The sequence below is a fragment of the Carya illinoinensis genome, chromosome 14, assembly GCF_018687715.1.
Source record: "Carya illinoinensis cultivar Pawnee chromosome 14, C.illinoinensisPawnee_v1, whole genome shotgun sequence".
NCBI lineage: Eukaryota > Viridiplantae > Streptophyta > Magnoliopsida > Fagales > Juglandaceae > Carya > Carya illinoinensis.
This window is the reverse complement of record NC_056765.1, coordinates 12,586,721-12,609,299: the sequence shown is the minus strand read 5'-3', so window position 1 is coordinate 12,609,299 and position 22,579 is coordinate 12,586,721. Positions and strand designations below refer to the sequence as shown.

The 22,579-nt window shown below is 36.6% G+C and overlaps 2 protein-coding genes across 15 annotated transcripts; both read left to right on the top strand.

Moving 5' to 3' along the window:
* The first annotated feature begins 7,786 nt into the window (after positions 1 to 7,786).
* Positions 7,787 to 9,505, top strand: LOC122293578. Its single transcript, XM_043102125.1, has 2 exons — positions 7,787 to 8,474; positions 9,366 to 9,505. Exons 1-2 carry the CDS (start codon positions 7,787 to 7,789, stop codon positions 9,503 to 9,505), a joined length of 828 nt encoding a protein of 275 aa, XP_042958059.1.
* Positions 9,506 to 12,477: 2,972 nt separating this feature from the next.
* On the top strand, positions 12,478 to 21,839 carry LOC122294807 (interactor of constitutive active ROPs 3-like). 14 transcript variants are annotated; one of them, XM_043103790.1, is made up of 7 exons: positions 12,478 to 12,723; positions 13,076 to 13,174; positions 13,776 to 13,842; positions 14,131 to 14,216; positions 16,607 to 16,775; positions 17,784 to 19,513; positions 21,428 to 21,839. In XM_043103790.1, exons 4-6 carry the CDS (start codon positions 14,197 to 14,199, stop codon positions 19,461 to 19,463), a joined length of 1,869 nt encoding a protein of 622 aa, XP_042959724.1. In that variant the 5' UTR covers positions 12,478 to 12,723; positions 13,076 to 13,174; positions 13,776 to 13,842; positions 14,131 to 14,196; the 3' UTR covers positions 19,464 to 19,513; positions 21,428 to 21,839. The 14 variants fall into 14 exon arrangements, with proteins under 14 accessions (XP_042959724.1, XP_042959722.1, XP_042959723.1 ...); XM_043103788.1 differs by having other exon boundaries at positions 14,127 to 14,216; XM_043103783.1 differs by having other exon boundaries at positions 12,479 to 12,723; positions 16,604 to 16,775.
* Positions 21,840 to 22,579: the final 740 nt, after the last annotated feature.

The window sequence follows — 22,579 nt, the reverse complement described above, 5'->3', positions numbered from 1 at the left end:
ACTTGATATCCACAACATATGACCGTACCCATATTTGGATAGAGCTGGATATGAGATTTGGACCCACCTTAGTAAAATTCTGGCAGATACTCGCCAAAATGAATCATATTTTTGAGATTTTAGACTAGAAAAGGTCAAATGCATATCTTTAAATTTTACGTAATTTGTTTTAGTAAAATATTACTATTTTTTCAAATCAATGTAAAAATTTGAGTATCCATATTAATCAGATTTGTCAAAATATCATTTTAAAGAGGAGTGTCAAAATTTAAAAAAATAATGTCATCTTGAAAATCAAAATGACATTATTTCATCTAATAGTGCTACTTTGACCCCTTGGAGTGGGGGTGCCCCTTTCCCACACCCCGCTCCCTGCATGGGCGAGACCCTGATTGGCTAGAGTGTGAGGTATGGTGCAAGTGGGGGCCAGCCTGCCTCTGCTGCTTTTCATAGAAGTGGGCGGGGCACCCCACCTCCGCGTATGATGAATGGGGTCGCCCACACCGCCCAAGTAGGGTGGGGCAGTGGAGGGTGGGTGGACAGGGTGTGGTGCCCCACACCCACCCCTATTGGTGTCTTGTCGTCCACCCCTAATTTTATCTATTATGTAGTTTTATAAAATGTAAAATTCAATTATGGGTATTTGGTACCCGTATTATATAATTGTACCCATATTCTAACAAGGGCAGTTATGAAATCCGGACTCGCCTTGGTAAAACTTAGATAGATACTCGTTTAGATGAATTCAATTTTTTCGCATTTCAGTCTGAAGAAAAAAAAAATCGATCTGAATGCACGATTTTAAATTTTGTGTAATTTTTTTTAATAAAATATTCCAACTCACAACATAAATCAAATGAACTTAAAGGGCAGTAATATTTTATTAAGCTCGCTTCTGCTGATCTCTTCAAACTCATTTTTGCTTATTACGGATGTTAATTTAGCTTGAAATTACTCTACCAAAGATAAACTTCAAGAGTTGTAATAATATGGGGGAATTTTTTTAGTAACATAATCATAATATATTTGGACCACCATTTTATTGAGACTTGACGAGTTAACTACCAGATCAATAAGGAATGGGGCAATGTCGTATTTCCGTTTCCTAATCATTTACAATAAAATAAAAAAGGAATAATCTTTCAATGTTGGTGGGGAAGGAGAAAACATTCTTGGAAGCAAATGATCACTTACTGAAAGAATGTAGCTCAAATCAACATCATTGATAGTCTATAAGGTTCAATGTGAACTCTCCAAAAGTTATGTTTTATTTGTTTCATTGAATGCGTCATCTACTATTGATATTAATTCATAATTAAGAAGTCTTCTTCTTTTCTCTTAGCAGTTAAAAGTTTGGTAGTTTGTTTTTGTGCATGTTGCTTGGTAGATACTGTCCCATCAAATTATTACATGCCTTTGAATTTCATCTTAAGTGCTATGTTTCCATTTGAGGTTCTGGTTGATCTGCAGGGGAAGATATGCTTTTCCCATCAAATTATTCTTCCCCTCTTTTAAACATTTCCCCCCTGCGAGTAGAAGATACTAAATTTGGAACTTTCAAAAAGGGAAAACAGTCATGCGGAAGTTTTACTAAATTACATTGAGAGTGAATATTTTTAGTACTTTAGATCATGAATTAGCCTTGGATATGAATGAGTTTTGCTGATATTGAACCCATGCGTGCATGCAGTCAACCAAACGACCATCATGAATTAGCTTTTGAATTTCATCTTAACTGCTAAAAAACCTATGTTGATATTGAACCCATGCATGCATGCAGTCAACCAAAAATGCTATAATCATTATTTTATCCATATATCTTTTTATCATTTCCTAACGTGGCATGCGACATGCTGTGCATAATGCATGTGTCAAACTAATCAATTTTTTTTTTTAATCATTGTCAAATCTATTTTCAATAATGTATTCGTTGTGTCTCTTGCAAATCTTTTTTTTTTTTTTCTACATGTTTATAGTAACCGTTCAATCTATGAACATATATAAAGGGTAATGTTTTTTTTTTTTTTTTTTTAATTTTTTTTTTATTTTTAAATTTTTAAATTTTTATTTATTTTATTTTTATTTTTATTTTTATATAACTATATATAAAGGGTAATGTTGTGGGAGACTATCATATTATTAGCAATGTAATTCAAAAAGGTTGATAGATATGGATACTTCATCTAGTTGAACTTCACAAGAGAATCCGAATGCCACAATTTCTACACTGACATTGAGATCTAGACCCACTTCTAAAGCAGCTATTTCTTGTGCAAGTAGTCGATTTTCACTCCTAGTAGACATAGAAGATGATGATGAGTTTAATCAAGAGTAGGAGATGGGTATTGGGGATGATATAGATCTACTACCTCCATCTACAAGGCTACCTCAACCACAAACTACTAAAAAAAGTTCTTGGACATGCGAATATTTCACCAAAATTTATGATGATTGTGAGATGCTACCACTGTGTGTAACTTTGTAAATGTCATTCAAAGAAGCAAGACACTTATGTCTTAATAGCACATTTGAATGGTTGTTAGTGGTATAAGATACATAAGGGATTGGTGGCTACTTATCAAACCAAGCTCTGTTATGATACTTCTATGGCCATTGATGGTACACATGTTAAGAAACTGGTCATTCCTTAATATAGTGAGAAGATGTTGAGAGATATGCTTGTAGATATGATAATTACTGATGAGATGCCTTTTATCACAGTCGACAAAAGACGCTTTCGAAAGTTTATTCAAACTATTGAGCCACCATTTCCATTGTCATCACGGTATAAGGTGATGTGAGATTGTATAAAAATGCATACAAAAGAGAAGATAGAGATGAAGAAGATATTTATTACCACTTGCCAAAGAGTGTCATTTACGACTGACACATGGATATCCGTACAAAATATTTCTTACATGTGTATTACAACACATTACATTGACAATGAGTGAAATTTTAAAAAATGGAGTATTGGGTATAAAGAAATTATTGATCATAAGGGTGCATCTATTGGGGTGGCGATGAATGATTGTTCAAAAGATTGGAGAATTAAAAAAAATTCTATCTTTGTGGCTGTGATTCTTGACCCCTGATATAAGTTGGCCATTATAGAATTTTGGGTAAATTTTGTCCTTGGGGTGGTGAAGGCTGCATAGTTTATTAGCGCGCTAAAGAGTGATTTTGATAGCTTATACAAACACTACATCAATAGTGCTCAGCCTTCATCCACAGCTGGTACCTCCTTACACTCGAGGCCGACGTGGTCGACATTTTCCTTAAATGACCATCACCCAGATGATGATTTGCCTCCAAGTCATCTTATTATGTAGTAGTATCATGAACTCGTTACAACGAGGAATATTATGCAGTGTACTTCTGAAGTTAAATGATATTTTATGGAAATTGTCGAGACACCTAGTGTTGTATTTTGGTTATTAACTTGGTGGAAGACTAATTCTGCCAAGTATCCAATCCTTTCCTGTATTACCCGAGATGTGCTAGCCATTCTTATTACTATGGTTGCCTCAGAGTCAACGTCTAATACTGGAGGTCGAGTGTTTGATGCTTATCGGAGTTCATTGTCACTGTCAACCGTGGAGGCCCTCGTTTGCACATAAAATTGGATAAGTGATATGTCTATTGGACTAGATACCGTAGGCATTGATGCTGAGAGCTATATGCTTGAATTAGGTAACCTTATTTTACTTGTTTTCTTATTATTTAATGTTTATTTAAATAATTATTTTAATGATTATTTATTTCTTTTTAATGTTTCATTTATTTAACTTCTACTTTTTATAATTTCATAGATCTAATTGTGAACCCTAGCATAATTGCTAATGACTAATAGTCTGATATGGATGCCCCTTGGGAGTTGGGATGTAATTGATGGAGTACAGATAACACACTTTAATCTTTATTGGTGAAAAATGAGAATCAAATTCTACTTTTAGCGTGTTCAAATTTTTATTACCATTTTTTTTCCTTTTATTGATTGCAACTTTCTATCTTAATTTTAGGTATAACCATTGACACTGATCCATGTTGTAGATGATGTTTTTATTTTTTTAGTGTTTATATAGTTATTCATGATTGCGACTTTTTAGTATTTTTACATCATTCAATGCTCAGCGTTGTAAAAAATAGATTGTTATAACTTATTAATTCTTTTAAAGCATACACACGTAAAAAACTTTCCATATCTGAAAAACGCTCTGCTAGGGTTCGAAGGTTTAAGAACGAAGGCTACGTTACGCTGCAGCCCCTGATGGCTCCCCGCCTCTGGCAGCCCAGCCCAGATCTTTCGCCGACCTCGTTTCGGCGGTGCCACAGCCACTTCCAGAGATGGAGGTTCCCTTCCGACAGCCAAAAACTTTAGATGGTGAACTGGTTTTCACCTTCTCGGCAGAGGAGATCGAGAGAATGGCCCAGCCTTTTCGGTTTTCAATAGTCTTAAAGTTTCTCAAGCAGAGACCATCTTTAGATGCGGTGCGATCCTTCATACGCAGTCGCTGGGGGTTGTCTTCTATGCCTATGGTTTCTGCAATGCAACGTCCGAGACATGTTTTCATTCGGCTGACTAATGAGACAGATTATAACAAGGCTTTGTCCAGGGAATCATGCGATATTAATGGAGTTTTGTATAGACCATTTCGGATTTCGATGAAAACTTTGAGCCTCCATGTGTTTCGGTCTGGGTCTTTTTACCGGGTTTACCACCGAATTTCTACCAACCTTCAGTATTGAAAATGCTCACTGCACCCATTGGCAAATTCATACAATGCGATAATTCTACTCTTTGTGCGACGACAACAGATGGGGCTCGGGTTTGCCTTGAGGTTGATTCATCTAAGGAGCCAATATCCTTTTTCTAGATTGGTAAACCTGGGATTCCACGTAGTTGGCGGCAGGAGGTTGTGTTTGAGACCTTGCCGGCTTATTGTAATTTCTGTAAGTGTCAGGGACACAATTCTAAAACATGTCGTAAGATGGGGGAGCCGCAGAAGAAGATAAAGGGAGAGAAACAGTGGGTTAAACAAGTTGGGAAGCATGAGGATGGTGTGGGAAAACAAGCGGAAAAGCAAACTTTGGAATCTTTAAAGGAACATGAAAATTTAGAGAAGGGTGTGATTAACCAAGAGGGGTCTTCTTCTCAAGTTTCGGCTCAAAGAGAGAAGGCTCAGGAAGAGTTTCGGGTGCAGTCGCTTATGCAGGTGGATTCGGTCTTGGAAAAGAATGCAGGTGATTTGATGATGGCTCAGGAAAATCCTTCAGAAATCCAGGTTTCACATGACATGCAGTTGATTATGGTGGAGCAGAATTAAAAGGATGCAGGGGCGATTCAAGTAGAGGTTGCTACTGTAGATATTGGGCTTACATGTTATACGGCACCGTATGAGGGACAATCTTTGAATAGAGATGCGACTCAGAAGGTGCATGAAGAGATGACACTTATAGACCAAAGTGAGAAGCGACCTGATGAGGAAATGGACCAGTGTTTGGAGGTTCATGAGACTATCACGGAAGTGGATCTGCCTAGGGGTCATTCCGAGGTGAAGAGGTATGAAGGGATGTGTCATTTGATCATTGAAAATAAGGTTGGGCATAGCATGCATGCAGTTTATATAGAAGATGTAAATGATGAGGAGGAAGCTATTAAAACGAGAGTGCAGGAGCTAAATAATGAAGTCCAATCAGATCAGGAAATCGAGAAAGACAGCTTTAAGGAGGATATGAGAAAAGAGTATTGCACTGACTCAGAACAACGACCGCGCAAGTCCATGGGCAAGTTTCAAAAAAGGAACTCCACTAGGGTGGTAATTCGTCCTTCAAAACTTAATCTATGATCAGTCCTATTTTATTTTGGAATATTAGAGGGGTCAGAACCTCTAAAACTGGCATTAAGAATATTATCAAAACTTATAAGCCTAGTATTGTTGCTTTGGCTGAACCGTTTATGAGTGAGGAAAAAATCCCTTCCTTTTTGGGTCAATGGAGGTATGAGTTCTTTGCTACTAATGAAGCACAAAATGGTAAAATTTGGTTGTTGTGGAATTCGAACGTTATAGTTCAATTTTTGGGAGCTTCAAATCAATTTATGACGGTAAGAGTTGAGGAGCACGGGTTCCATTTCATCCTTACGGTTGTTTATGCTAAGTGTAGTCAGCTAGAAAGAAAAATGCTATGGGAGAATTTGGAAGCTATGAATACTGGAAATCTTCTGTGGATTCTTTGTGGTGACTTTAATATCATCAAAGACGATTCAGAAAGAAGAGGTGGTCACCCCGTCTTTTTGCAGCGATGGAGGATTTCAACCTTTGTCTTCAAACTTGTGGGTTGTTGGATATGTGCTTTAAAGGCTCGAGAATGACTTGGTGCAACAATCAAAGCGGCTTGGCTCGCAGTTGGGCAAGGTTAGATCGTTGTTTTATTGATTCTAACTTACTTAATTGTTTTCCTAATGTGTTTTATCAGGTTTTGGCTCGTACTACGTCGGATCATTCTCCTCTTATTATTAAAACGGGGGAGGACCCTTTCAGGTATGGTCCTAGTTCTTTCAAATTTCAGTATATGCGGACGGATCATATTGATTTTTTTCGTTTGGTGAAGGGGGTTTGGAATCAAGAGGGGCATGGTTCTGGGCTTAATAATCTCTCTATTAAATTAAAAAGGCTCAAGGTGGCTCTTAAAGATTGGAATAAACGAGTTTTTGGTAGAACTAAGGAGAATATTTCTGATTTAGAGAAACGTATTGAAAATCTAGATAATCGTCTCCAAGCTCGGTTTAATAAGGAAGATGAAAATGATCTTGACTTCTAAATTGGAATTGGATATTTGGATGAATAGGGAAAACACTCGTCTTGCTCATATAGCCAAGAAAAGTTGGTTATCTGATGGTGATAATAATTCCAAATTTTTTCATGTTTATCTGAATGCTAAAACTCAACAAAGGGTGAGTACCATGTGCATAGCTGGTGGCACTTCTTTTAATACTCCTTTTGATATTCATAAGGCTGCTGTGGATTACTTTAATTTGTTTCTAGGTCATAGTGACCCTCGTGAGCTTCCCAACTTAAGTGATTTGATTCACCCTGTGATTACTGAGGAGGAGAATATGGAGTTGTGTAGTTCTCCTTCTATGGAGGATATTAAGCTTGCGCTTTTCAGTATTCCTATTGATAGTAGTCCTGGCCCGGATGGTTTTGGCTCTGGTTTCTTTCGAGCATGCTGGGATATTGTCAATGTAGACCTGTTGGAAGCTGTTTTGGATTTTTTTCATAATAAGTCGCTTCCCAGGTTTTATACGGCCTCTTCTATTGTTCTTATTCCTAAAATGGACAAACCCACTAGTTTTGACAAGTTTAGGCCTATCAGTCTTTGCACGGTGGTTTACAAGATTTGTGCAAAAATTATAGTGGGTCGCATGACTAAGCTTCTTTCTAAGATGATCTCCCAGGAGCAAGGGGCTTTTCTTCCCGGACGTAGTATCTTTGAGAACATTAGTTTAACCCAGGAGATGGTTCACTCTATTCACAAAAAATCAAATGGTGGTAATATTATGGTTAAACTTGATATGTCAAAAGCATATGATAGAGTGAACTGGAACTTTCTTTTACATGCCTTGGGTTCTTTTGGTTTCTCTCCTCAGTTCTGTGAGTTGATTAAGGAGTGTATTACCACTCCTTGGTTTTCCATTAATATGAATGGTACTTCCATGGGTTTTTTTAAATCTGGTCGTGGTCTGAGATAAGGAGACCCTCTCTCTCCTTACTTGTTTGTCATTATGCAAAAGGTGCTATCTCGTCTTCTTAAGCAATCTTTTGATCATGGAAAAATTGGTCGCTTTACTCAAGCTAGAGGTACCCCTATTATTTCTCATCTTATGTATGTTGATGATATAGTCATTTTTGCAAATGGTGGTCGGAGGTCTTTAAGGAATCTGATGAAGGTTTTGCAGCTTTATGAGAATTGGACTGGCCAAGTCCTCAATACGGAGAAGAGTGCTATTTATTTCTCTAAAAAGATCTCGACCTACAGAAAGAATTCTCTTCTTCATCTCTCCGGTTTTTTGGAAGGTTCTTTTCCTTTTAAGTACCTGGGTGTGCCTATTGTGGTGGGTAAATTGAGGGCTTTTGATTTTGGTGAACTTCTTGAGAAAGTAAAAAAGAAAATCGTAGGTTGGAAAATGAAACTGCTTTCTGCAGGTGGTCGTCTTATTCTTCTCCGTCATGTTTTGTCCAGTATGGCCATTCACCTTTTTGCTGTTTTACATGTTCCAAAGGTTGTGATCAAAGCTCTTAACAGAATTTTGAGTTCCTTCTTTTGGGGTGACTCTGATGGTAAAGGAAAAAAGAAATGGATTTCTTGGACTCATATTTGTAGACCTCCTGATGAAGGAGGCTTGGGCATCAGGGATTTTAGCGATATTCAAGAGGCTTTACATTGGAAATTGGCCTGGCGCCTCATTAAAGGTAACTCTTTATGGGCTCACTTCTTTAGAGAAAAGTATGCTAGGGGTAACCATTTATCCCTTTTGGAGCCCAATAAGGGAACTCGTTTTTGGAAGTCGATTGCCAGATGCATTCCGGAGGTTTTAAATAGATCTAAATGGTTGGTGAGAGAAGGAAATATTTCGTTCTGGTATGATAATTGGGAGGAGGGGGGGTCCTCTTCATTGCAATTACCCTGTTTTGACAAATCCTGAGTTGAAAATTAAAGAGTGTCGTCTGGAAAATGGGTGGGATATCTCTCTTCCAGAAAGGCTGGTAGGTCATCAAAAAACTATTGATTTGTATCAGTTTTTGGCTAATAGAAAGGATGGTAAGGATGTTTTAATCTGGTTGAAAGCAGATGATGGAAACTTTACTACAAAAAATGCTTGGGATTGTATAAGGGTTTACGCGCCTTCCTTACCTTGGGCTACTTGGATTTGGCATAATAATCTCCCTAAGAAAATCTCCATTATGATGTGGAAGGCTATTCAAAATTGTTTGAGTGTGGACGATAAGATCAGAATGGCTGGTATCCCCATAGTTTCTAAATGCAACTGCTGTTCTCGGGGTCATCTAGAGGATCTGAATCATGTTCTTTGTTCTAGTGATTTTGCTAGGAAAATTTGGCGTATGGCTGCGACTCACTTAGGTGTTTATATGGGGGTTTTCCAAACTTGGAAAGAGCAAATAAATTTTTGGTTTCGACGTGCTAGCAAGTCTTCACAGCTAGGGATTATTTTTGGGCTCATCCCCTCTATTATTTCTTGGAAGATTTGGAAGAGGAGATGTAAAGCTAGATATGAAGAGAAGTATTACATGGCTGAGGAGGTCTGGCAGGCTATTAAATATTGGATTAGGAATATTATGCAGTTGACTATAAGAGTTTCCAAGATTTCCAACAAGGATGTAAATATTCTTACTCGCCTGGATATCCCAGTTTTACCTATGATCCCGAAGAAGGTCCGAGTGATGCGGTGGACTTGAACCCCTCAGGATTGGGTGAAGCTTAATATTGATGGAAGTAGTTTGGGAAACTCGGGGATGGCAGGTGCAGGGGGTGTGATTCGAGATGCAGGTGGTAAGCTTCTGGCTGCTTATTCTGTTTTTCTGGGACATGGGTCCAATAATTTTGCTGAAATGAGAAGCTTAGTGGAAGGGGTTCGTCGTTGTTATCAGCTTGGGTTTGTTAGGATTCAGATTGAGACTGATTCTCAACTCCTTGTCATTTGGGTCACTAAAGGAACTTGTAATATTTGGTACTTAGAGGATTTTTGGGATGAATTACATGGCTACCTTTCATGCATGAAGTATACGATGAAACATATTTATCGTGAAGGTAACGCTGTGGCAGACTCTCTTGTCAAGCAAGGAGCTGGAGGTTTGAACACGGAGTGGGCAGGGGATCAAGGTTTGCCAAGTAACCTTAGGGGTCTTCTCCGTATGGATAGACTTGGCATTCCCTATCTTCGTACTTCGTAGTGGCTTTTCCAGGTATGCTTTTGTTCTGGTTTGCATTGCTTTATCCTTACTTTGTTGGTGGTTTCTTTTGCAGGTGTTTTTTTCTTAAGTCTGGTTCTGGGTCTAGGATTCATTTTATCCTTTGTATTTTGTTTAGGTGTCCTTTGTTTTTGATGCCTGGATTTTGGTCTTTCTGTAACCCCCAAGCATCAGGTTGTAACCACGGTTTTCCTCCGTCATAAGTGAGGGCTATTAATAAAATTGGGAGGGGGTCACTCGTGGACATGTGACCTTCATCTCTTCTTTAAAAAAAAAAAAAAAAAAGATTGTTATAACTTATTGGCCTACCCCTATGGCTATATGTTATTTAGTTTTTGAACTATTGTATAGGGGTTTTGAATGATATATTACATTATTTTTTTCATTTTTTTTAAAATTTTTAGGTTAGGAATTGGCCCAATGGGGGCAATGGGCCCCTTAACTCATTGGAGCATAGAACTCCAATTGGCAATCGAAACCCCGACTTCCGATTGGAGTCAAACTCTGACTATGTTTGGAGTTGAAGTCAGAGTCAAAATCTTCCTCCAACTAAGGTCAGAAAACACAACTCTGACTTTGTCGGAGTTGGAACACAACCCTAGTTCTATTACTATATAAGAGGGGGTTAATTCATAAGTATTTTTAATGGGGCTCCATCGATATGGCAAGGTAATCTGAACTCAGATGACCACCAAGTATTTTATAATAGTTTTCACAAAAGGCAACTGGGGTTTAAGGTTTTGCAGCCATTCGAGGTTGGCCTCCTATCTTACAAATGCTGTAAATTAAAAAAAAATCATTTTGAGCCCCATGAAACACACATTCGTTATAGAAGCGGATGAGAACTCGAAAGGTTCATTTAGCATTACTTTATGTTATGATCATTATTTTCTTACTTTCTCATTTCTATTTTGATTATAACTCCTTACTTTCTCATTTTTGTTTTTATATTCTTATATTCTTAAACGTATATGGGTTTTTGGTTGTGTATTCCCCCCTAATTGTGATGATAACAAAGTTGAGTGGAAACATGAAAAATTTGTAACCTACTAGATAACATAGTAATCTGGACGGCCAATCACAAAGGTAATTGATTATTGCAGCCATTCGAACATGTTGTTTTTTCCTATGTGTTACAATTCCTTTCTTGAGTCACTTTGTATGAGTTAATGGTTTGGGTACGTTTGGGGACGTCACGAGAGAAAGTTAAGTGTCGACAATGGAAATACTTATTGTTTGTCTACAAACTTGACGCAAAATAAAAGATAATACTACCCAATACCTGGGTCAAGTAGTAGCACTAGCAATATCTCACGTTCATGGAACTATCATAAAAATGAATACCCATTATGTTATTGTGGTATTAAAGTATGTCGACGAACTGCTCATATTAAGGATAATGATGAACATTGATTTTTCAGTTGCCAAAACTATGAGATAAATTTGCATTTGTTGGTGGTTTCATTTGCTAAATTGTTGTGTTACTATTGTGCTAATAGATTTCAATACTTATCAATTATGCAAGCTGGGCAAGCTTGTGGATTTTTCAGTTAGTATGATCTATAAATATTAACATATAGCCAAAAGACAATTAACCGATTAAAAATCGAATTTCATAAGATACAAGCTTCAATGAACCTTTAAACCAATAGACATCGACTATAAATTGATTTGGAGAGGCGTAAGAGAAAACTTGAGAAAACTAGTTTCATTATTTTGATTTCGATCTTGTAGTTATTTGTTTTGGCATTTTATTTTGAAAACTTCTGAGCAATCTTATAGCGACTTGTACTAAACTTTTGAGACCAGTGTATGGGCATTTTCAATAATTGTAATTATAATATAGTTTTATGGTTCACACATTAAATTTGTATTTAGGGGCTATTGTGAATGGGCAATAATAGAATATTGTACGTAGAATTGATAAAAAAAATTATAGATGTATTTTAACTCTTTTCAAGTTTATATTTCAGTTATTGAGTATGAATTTCTATCAAATGTGTAATTTTCTTAACGTGTGAAAAATATTTATTTATCTATTAATTTCCTTCGTACATTTCTAAAAGTTAGATCATTTCAATTATCGTTAGATTTGGTAAGAAAACGATAATTTTGTTTTTTATTTATTCATTACAAATAAAATATTATTAGAAAAGATGAATATTGATTATTTGTAAAATTATAATAATTTTAAAATTATTTTCTTATCACAATAAAAAATCAGATTTGTGTTTTAAAACTTATGTGGAAGTTGATATTATTGAAAATAGGAAAAATATAAAAGAGTGAGTAGTTAAGTTGTAAATAAAAATAAGAGAAAAGAATAATAAAAAAAGAATAGGAAAAAATTATTTTAATAGAATAAAAAATGTATAGAAAATGAAATTAATGAGATTTTTAAAAAATTAGTAAAATTTAGAATAAAATTTTAAGAATGATGTCTGTTAATTTTTAAAATTTTATAGAGAACGGAGGGGAATGCTGGCAGTCTTTACCCCGTGTTGTCTCCCTCACTCTACTCTCCGACCCCACTGTTTCAGAAGGCAAAAGATGCTGTGAGAGAGACAGAGAGAGAGTGCCTCGGAAACTGCAGCAAGGTAGAGAAGAAGAAGAAGAAGCAGCACAAGCAGCTACAACACATTTGTTTAGAACGACCAATCTGCTTTTCTGAAAGAACAATAGTTCAGAATCTCTCTCGCAATCTCACCAGCTTCTTCAAAAGATTCGTAAGGTAAACGAAGATACGTAATGCTGATCTCTTTTTCTGCTTCCTCTTTCTCCACCCCAAATGTTCTCCCCGTTCACCACTCTAACAAGAACATAGAAAACAAAATAAAAGGCCTCGCTTTATTGCTGCATTATGTTTTGCTGTCTAGTTTCTCACGTTTTCACGGCATCCAAACGAGGTTATATGCTTCTTTTTTTTTTTAATATTTTCTCTGTATTTTTTACTCTCAATTTCTGACTCATTGTAGTGCTTCATCCCTTTTAATTACGTTTCTATTTTCTTTCTCTGATTGTAATGATATTTCATTTTTTCTTTTGAAGTTCTTTTTGGACGAAATCTAATTTTTTTCGTGTAGGAAAAAATTGTTCTGCCGAGAACTGACACGTTGCAGCTCTTTCTTCTAGCTCGAGACCTCGATATTGCAGGCTTGAAACGCAAACCGAGTCTCAAAAAGGTTGCTTGTAGTTTTCCAACTTTAACTTTCTTTTTCCTATAAAATAACCTTCTCAGAGGGCGCCTTATGTTCTCGTTGATATTTTCTACCCAATTGCTTGCTTTTGCTGAGTTTTTTCACAGATTTATTTTCCTCGTTTCCTTCCATATGCTTTAGATCTGTTTGCCTTTGTTTCCAGGTTTAATCGCCCCCTAAAATATCTATTTACGCATATAATTTTCCTCATTTCCTTCAAAATGGTCCATAAAATATCTAGTTATCTTTTTTATAAAATATCTAGTTATCTTTTTTTCTTTGTTTTTTTTTTAAACGAGAAAAAGATTCCGTAATAGTAATGTCTGTAGAATCGAATGGACTGATCGATGTTGTTTTCTGGCTTTTCAGAGACAAAATCATACGCTTAGAGCGGTTTCATAGAGCTTTTTTGTCTCCAAAAAATGTCAAAACCCCACGTTATACAGTCCTCTCATTTCTTCACGGCGAAACTGGAGGGGATATATATGTCACGCTATGGACAAAGTTTACCATTTTATGTTCTTGTCTCTCGTGTGAAGATAATATAGGGTTATGTCTGTGATTTTATGTACTTTTCCTGTAGCAGTGGTCCCTTTTGACGATATAACTGAGTAACGGGTTTTCAGCATGTTGGATACAAAAAAACAACATGGGTAGGTGAAGTTGAAATTTACTTAGTACTGTTTTATTAACGTTTTCAACATCCTCTGGCGCCACTTTTATGGCTTTTTTTGTGGAGTTTTTCTTTATTTAATTTTTAATTTCTATCAAATTTATGGTTAGGAGTATATCTTCTGCCTTTGTGGCTTACAATAGGATGATAAGTAGCACATGTCCTCTATCATGAGCCCATTAATTTTATCATGTTAATTCGCATTGGATTCCCTCGCCTCTGTTTTTTCTTTTCCCCTGAACTGTGACAGCCTTTGTGGGTCAGGCAGCATTAAAGTAGCGGAGCCTATACATCAACCTCATTTGCGCTTTGTTCCTAGAGGGGCTGTTAAATCATGCAGACCGCGAAACCAAGGTAACCTCAAATGCTTGTTTACTCTCTTCCTTTTGGAGGCTTCTTGTGATGTTGCTTCGTAAAACTGAAGGGTTAGATGAGGCTGGCCGGGTAATGCTGTTTAAATTCAAATCATACCATTTATATTTTTTTTGCCTTCTGAGCCATTTCTTGTGTTTAAATTCAAATAATACCATTTGTACTTTTTGCCATCTAGGCCATTTCTTGTCTGTTAGAACAAACTGACTGCATGGGTGTATAACCGAAATCTAACATTAATACTGGTTATGGATGGCATTAGTTTAATTTTTTGAATGTAATGCCAGAGATTCTTTATCTTTTAGTGCTTCATCCATTCGTAAATTTTTCGTAGGTTTATCTTCTCTTTCCTTGGAATATTCTTATGTGTACTGCACATCACTGTTACCAATGCGATCATGCAACTTTCACAGTCTAAATTACTATTGAGGATCCTTTTTTCTGATGTTGGCAAACCATGGCTCATAAGTTGCAAAACAAAGATTTAGCTATCTGTTTTTGTCCCCTGCATTGACATGGGTCTATGCTGGGACCTCGATGCAGTTAAGGGAACATAGAGGGCCCCAGCAAGTCCAAGTCCTGGGCAGAATAAGGAATATTATCATTTCTATAACTATGATGGATTGCTGGCTTATTTGCTGCATACCTTTGTTATTCTAATTATATACCATCTATCCCCGCTGTGGAATGGGGGACCTTTGTTGTTAGAGGTAAGGCTAACTACATGCATAGTTGACCTCTTTTGATAACTTATAGTATCATTTTGTTTATTTAAACCATCGTTTCTCAGCACTAAATACTCAAATATTTTAGATTTCTATACGAAGAAAATTTTCACCAACTAAATTTGAAGTTCAGTGGAGCAGTGGTAATCACTTTGCATTTCATTGTCTACATTTGTGGGTTCTGGAATACATCCGACCTGGGGCATTCCTGGGGAAGATGCAAGTGGCATAGCTTCTTAGATGGCCCATAAGCTTAAGAAGTCTTAATTACACATCACAAGTGTGTTTCATTTTTCAAAATTTTTTGGTCTAATTTTCATATACATAGTGAGTGTTATCTGCCAGCCGCTATGTGGAATACCTATGCAGAAATAGTGAAGTGTGAGAAAGTGACTTGCATGAAAATAACAGGCTTAAGCTTTGGATATTGTTAATGCTCCTATTCATTTTAATAAACTTTTAAGGAGTGGTCTCCTATGCTAATCTAAAGCTCCTAACACAAAAAGTTTAAGAACCATTTATTGAAGAAAAATGATATTCATCAGTTTTTTTTTTTTATTAACACCGGGTGCACAAGCCCTAAGCTAGAATTTTTCCTCAAGTGCACCTCGGGTAGTTGAAGAGGAAATTTTCCGTCTGATGGTCCATAGAAATTGTTTTTACTAGGGTTCAAATCTTAGACCTAGAGGGAGCATCCTACCAAGACCAAAGCCCTTACCACTTGAGCCAACGGTTATGTTCATCATCTTTTTTTTACCATTACTTTGCTTTATCTCTTGATGCTCCATCAAATGATCGACAGATAAGTGAAAGAATTCTGCAACTTACGAGTCGGTGTTGTTTACCACTCATTGTGGGACCCATTATGATGATTTATAAAATATGATAAAAATACCATTACTTTTTCATATTAGCTGATGCGACATACTTCCAAATCAGTAGTGTGTCTAGTGTATCATTAAACAGGCTTGTAAATAGATTTTTTCTTAATGAAAAATAACTAATATTTTTCCAGTCTTTTGATTATGCAACAAGGGATGATGAGAAGATGCTGGTTAAAATGAAGATAGATAGCATCACTTTTTATTGACTGATGATTCTGTAAAACAAAGAAATTTTCCATGGATATTGGCAGTGTTTGAAATTTCTCTTTCCACTCTCTCTTTCTCTCAAAAGTACAAGAACACCGTTTTCCCAAGCGTAATATAAGTGCATGACATATATTCAAATTTGAAGTGTTTAGTTTTTATTTGTCATAAAAAATACATTCAAATTTGACATCTGCAATCAATAGAGTTGGAATGTATAGTTCTGATTGATCCAATATATCATTATCAGAATTTTCATAACTAAGTGAAATAATCTCTTATATGTCCATGTACTTCCTGGTAAAGCATAATTGAATAAAAGTTTATCAGTGAGGATGTCACAGATGGCTCGTCCATCAATTAGCTGGCTGACTGAGAGTATGATCTAAAATATATTGATGAAGTGGTTTCTGCCAAACCTTATGAGATTGTCACTCATGTATGTCATGATTAAATTATTTTTGTTTTAAGGTATTTCTATCCCCATAGAAGTTTGTGATTTCTGATACCATTTATAACTCATGACTGATTGCCATATCACTTATTTTAATGTCAGAAGTAGCTCCTCAGAAGTGCCTCCGAAGATTTCTTCTCGAGTCGTACGCCAACTCAAGCCAGCTGCATTAGAGATTGACTCTACATCTGCTTTGACTCAAACTAGCAGAATACTGAAAGACAGAAGCCCAAAAGTTGTTGAGCGCAGATCACCAAGGAGCCCTGTGTCTGAGGTACTCTTAATAGCTGATTCCACTAACCCTGCTGTAATAGCCTAAGCGTTAAGCTTGTTGTGTTTGGATGTATGTGCAAGCACTGACTAGCAACTATTTATGAGAATCCTGGTCTCTTCTCCCCTTTGATAAATGTGTGTTCAGAAATTAGGAATGCACAATCAATTAACTCAATGTCAAATTATTGTTGAGATTATCTTGATGTTCCTGGCAACTAGTGTTATATTAATGTAGGTTTTCTTCTCTTAGTCCCTTTGTGTGGATTTTCTATGCAAGGTTGGGCAAGTTGGTTTTGCCCTTTTCAACTGCTCTGTACATTGTTAATGCTCTATGTTTGCATATTGATGGAGAAATCTTGTCAGGTGAAAGACTTTCTATCTGGGAAAGTGTGCCACAAAACTTGGCCTGCCTCCCCTCTACAGTGCTTAATATCAAATTGTATGGGTCATATATATAATAAATATATATGTATGTCTGCATATGTATATGTATATCTATTTATTTAACACTAAATTTGTTGTTGATCTCTGTTAAGATAAATATAAATGATTAAATCTATCTCTTCCCATCAGTTTAAGCTTTTCAGATAAGTTGTGTTTAACAATCTCAAGGGGGCATGTATAAGAATTAAGTTACATATTTCATTTCTTAAGTTAGAGGGGAACACAGAGGGAAGCTTTCTAATTCATTTTTAAAAGTAGCTTTTTTTTTTTTTTTTTCCAATTGTTTGTGAATGTAGGCAATTGCTTAACCATGTAAAACTTTCTTTATTACTGCATTGTTTCCTGATCTGTATTTGATTACTACATGGCATATTTCTCTTCATCTGTAATTATGTAATAGTGGCATTTGTTTATCTACTCTCCATTGCATAACTGTTACTCCAGTGCTTCTCTTTTTCTATAGAAGTGGGAGTACATATGTTGCATGATAGTTTCTGGATGTTTCCTACAAAGGTAGAGTTGAAAGTTCTCTAGGATTTCTAAACTTGCATCTTTCTTGCTCTAGAAGAAGCGCCCAAGCAGAATATCTGAATTGGAATCCCAGGTTTCTCAACTTCGAGAGGAACTGAAGAAGACAGAGGATCAGCTGAGTTTATCCGAGTCATGGAAGCAGCAAGCCCAGCAAGATGCTGAGGAGTCCAAGAAGCAACTATTGGTCCTGTCTTCAAAGCTCGAAGAGTCCCAGCAGCAGCTTCTGCAGGTGTCTGATTCTGGGGAAGCTCATATTTTTGAGCACCAAAAGATCTCTCAAGAACAGGATCCAGCTAGGCTGTCTGAGCTCGAGGCTGTCCTGAAGCAGAATTCAGTTGAGTCAGATGCCTTGACCTCTGCCATTAATGAGATTCAGCAGCTTAAAGTCCAGCTTGAAATGGTAGCTGAATCTGAGGCTACACAACCCAAGCAGGTAGAATTAGCAAATGCAGAGCTGCAGAGTTTAAAAGGAAACCTTGCAGAAACTCTTTCTCTAGTGGAGAACATGAAAAATCAGCTACAAGATTGCAAAGAATCAGAAGCCCAGGCCGAAGCAATGGTTATGGAAACTCTGCTGCAACTGGAAACTGCTAAAAAAACTGTAGAGGTGCTCGGGTCAGATAGGTTGAAAGCCATTGAAGCTTACAACTCAATTGCCTTGGAGTTAGACCAGTCAAAGGTACGTGCCAACTTACTAGAGGGACTTGTAAGAAAACTAGAGGCAGACCTAAAAAATGCTAGTGGCGACCTTTACCAGAATCCTTCAGTTGAACATAGCCTTGAGCTGGAACTTCTAAGAACTCAAGAGATGAGGGAATCAATGAATATTAAAGCAGAACTTCATTCTTTGAAGCCTGAGGTGGCACGACTAAGATCTGCTCTAGAAAGTGCTGAGACCAAATACCATGAAGAACAAATTCGAAGTGCAGTGCAGATAAGAAGTGCTTATGAACTCATGGAGCAGATAAAATCTGGGTCAAATCTGAGAGAGGCTGAACTGGAGGCAGAACTAAAAAACACAAAAGCTGATGTTGAAGAGTTGAAATCAAACCTGATGGATAGGGAAACTGAATTACAGGGTGTTTTGGAGGAGAATGAGGGGTTGAATTCAAAACTTGAGAAGAACCTCTTATACCAGAAAGAATATGAACTGGAAAAAGATCTAAAGAAATTAAATGAACATATTGCAGACTTGAGGGCCAATTTGATGGATAAGGAGACAGAATTACAGAGTATAATGGAGGAAAACGAAATGATGAAATTGGAGATCAACAAGAGGGAAATGAGCAGGGCAAACGTGAATGATGAGGTTATTGCAGAAGTAGAGGCAGCAAAGTCTGCAGAGCGAGAGGCTTTTGTGAAGCTTGGAGTTGTGATGGAGGAGGCAGATAAGAGCAACAGAACAGCGGCAATGGTGACTGAGCAGCTGGAGGCAGCACAGTCAGCAAATTCAGAAATGCAAGGGGAGTTGAGAAGGCTAAAGGTGCAGTCTGACCAGTGGAGGAAGGCTGCGGAAGCAGCAGCAGCCATTCTTTCGGCAGGAAATAATGGAAAGGTAATGGAGAGAACTGGATCCTTGGACAGCAATTATAATTTGGTTGCAGGGAAGTTTACTTCACCCTACTCGGAAGAGACGGAGGATGATTTACTGAAGAAGAAAAATATTAACATGCTAAAGAAGATTGGAGTACTCTGGAAGAAGCCACAGAAATAGGAAGATCTTGTTTGTGTTGCTATTACACCGCCCCTATTATTATTTCCATGGTACAAACTCCTTTTCTCATTTCTTAACTTCATGTTTTATATTTTGACAGCTAGAGTTTAGTTTGTCAGTACAGCCACGTTTAATTCCTGAAGTAAACGTTGGCACTCTCCCAAAGCTCTCAATTATAGTGTAATGGCACAAAGATTTTCTATGCTATCTGAGATCATTTTATCTAATTCACAAAGATATGTTGTAGGTGCAAATATCCTGTTTTATACAAACATTGAGCTGCCTGTTTTTGAGTTTTAAAGAGGAACTTTGTCAACAAGTTCTAGGACACTGACAGCCAAATTAATGGGGACATGGTTTTCACCTGATATGGGTCTCTCTTAAGGAACCTGTTTACTACACTTTTTGAGTCCTCATTGTCAACTGATCATCTAAATATTAACACATAAACATATAAAATATTTTACAACGACAAGATTAACAAAAAATGGATATTATTTCTAAATGGTTTAGTTGATATATTATTCTTTCTAAAGTGGCTCATGCCACTAGGAGAGAGCATTTTAAAAATATACCTCAATTGGTGCAGCGGATTCAGAACTAATGGGTCACTAAAATTTTCTGCTGGTGGTTCTATGAATTTGCTTTTCATCAGAGTAAAAGTTCAATCCAAGAACTGCATTTTTTTGTTAGTAAAACACATATAGCATACATATAAGATACCAGTGTGTCTGTGTGTGTACATGCGCACATTGGAATCTATGTTTTCACACTCTATAGGGCATTTTATCGAGAATTAGCTTACTTGTTAGTGCCAAAACAAGGTTGGATTAGGATTAACTGTCGATTGCTTTTCTCAAGCTTTATTTACTGAAATTATCATCCTGGTTGTCTCTAGGACATATTACTCTTTAGTGGTACATAACATGTCAACTAGGGTAAAGTCAGTGGGAGATATAACATCTCTTTTTATCCTAATATGGTGTTTTATCTTGTGTATTTTTATTGTGATAAAGAATTATTCTAGTTCGATGCTAGAACTTAGGATTTCCATTCATTTAGTACAAAGTAGTGTTAATTACTGAAACAATCTCGTTGGTTTGCCTTTTGAACATGTTACTCCCTCTGGTATCAATTTAACATTTTATTCTGTGAGGTTTAGAAATTGATCGAGTTATCACTCTGTCAGAGTTAGTTAGTGTCCTATATAACGACACTTCAACTGAGTGAAACTCTTACACCAATAGGCTTTGGACACATGTTTGTAATGCCTCGTCATCATTGTCATCATCTGTAAAATAAAATCCACTATAACATAAAATTTTCAAAGTTGCACTTTTACACCTAGGCGCCCTAAATGATGTTGCACTATTCAACAAACCCTCTTTCAATATTAATGGAAGAAGAAGAAAGATAAAGCCAAAGATTTACTCAAATCGAAAACCCTAACACAGAGGTAGAAGTCCATTGTTCCAAACTCCATAGCGAACCCGGAAAAGTTATTTCATGAATAACAGTGGTCTCTTTTAAGATGAGCCGTGTCATCATTGAAAGGTAGGAAGAAGTGGGGAGGAACGCTATCACCCATTTTTGGGATGCGCTAGGTATGATACTGGAAAGCACCCATGCATGCTTTAATTTGACTCTGTTTAATATAGTCATAGAAAACCTCAACTCACCCTTGAAGGAGGTGAATAGTACCAACAGGAGTAGTGAGTTTCAAATGATCCTTGAGGTTTGTAACGGTCCTCATTTTTATGAATGATCTTTAAATTTGTAAAATCTGCATTTGAAACTGTATGGGATCAAAATTTGGTAAAATTTACCTCATTTGATGAACACACTTGTTTTGGTGTACCAGCCTCATGAGTGTGTGCACGTTGTTTACATTCAAACTGAATACATATCACATGCCTACCTAATAATAGATGCACTCTAATTGTTACTTTTGGATTTCAATGCAGTGGGATGTACGATGCTGCCTTTTCTCTTGGCATGATGAAGTAATTTATGATCGTGGACTACAACTTTTACCAAAAATGGTTGAGTAGAATTAAAAATTTGGAGGACCATGTTTTTTATGGAAAAGGCAAAGGAAAGATGGTTAATGTTCTTTTTGGTGTTGTCTTGACTACTGGTTTTGTTTTGATTTTCATCGAGGACGATGGGAAAATCAGTCAATATACCTCTTTTGATCTGTATTATATGGTGTATAGGCAACAATCTGTGCAATGACTAGGAAATATATGTATAAAGTTTAATGCTTGTGTTGTGTAGAAACTGTCATAGTTGTTTGGAAGTTGACTTCGTGCATTGTGTGGGACCCTATAAACTACTTTTATGAACTGATTGTACTGTGTACATCATGTCTGCAAACTCTCTGTACATCATGTGAATGTGTACTGGATTTTAATTATAAATTATGGAGTAATAATTAGGTACTCCTGTACTGTAATACGGATACTTGGTTCTCAGTATATCACAAACCATGTCAATAAAAAATTAATGCTATTAATGCTTAAAAGTATCCATTTTAATTCACACGGTATATTGTGATACTACGGGAATGTCACATCATCTGGATTACCTAATAATTTTCTGAATTATGACAATGCAAGTTTTTAGACTTGGTTTTGTATAATGTAAGTGGTTCTTTGACACAGGAAAAATGATTGCACGTACAACATTATCGTTGATTTTGTAATTTATTGTGAAATGATCAATTGTTCCAAATGCTTAAACTGATAAGATGTAAATTTAATTATTTATATTATGTTCTTAAAATGTATGGCCAAAACAGTTCTTGATTTTATAAGTTTTGATCAAAATGGTCCTCAATTTAAGTTTTGTATTGATTGTCACTGCGTAGTTTATAACATGCATTCATGCATATGGTACAAGATTAATGGACAGAGTGGATGCTTTCTGGCTCGGAGGGAAGCCGTCATTAGCAGCAAAAACTGCCTTGAGATAAATATCTATCCTAGATATAAAATTAGCAGCTATGACCCAGTGAACAGTGGATTTTGTTCGATGTAGAGAATTTCATTTTAGCCATTTTTCCTTTGGTGGCGGGGAACGATCCCACCAATTGAGAGGGCCTCACCGTGGAGGGC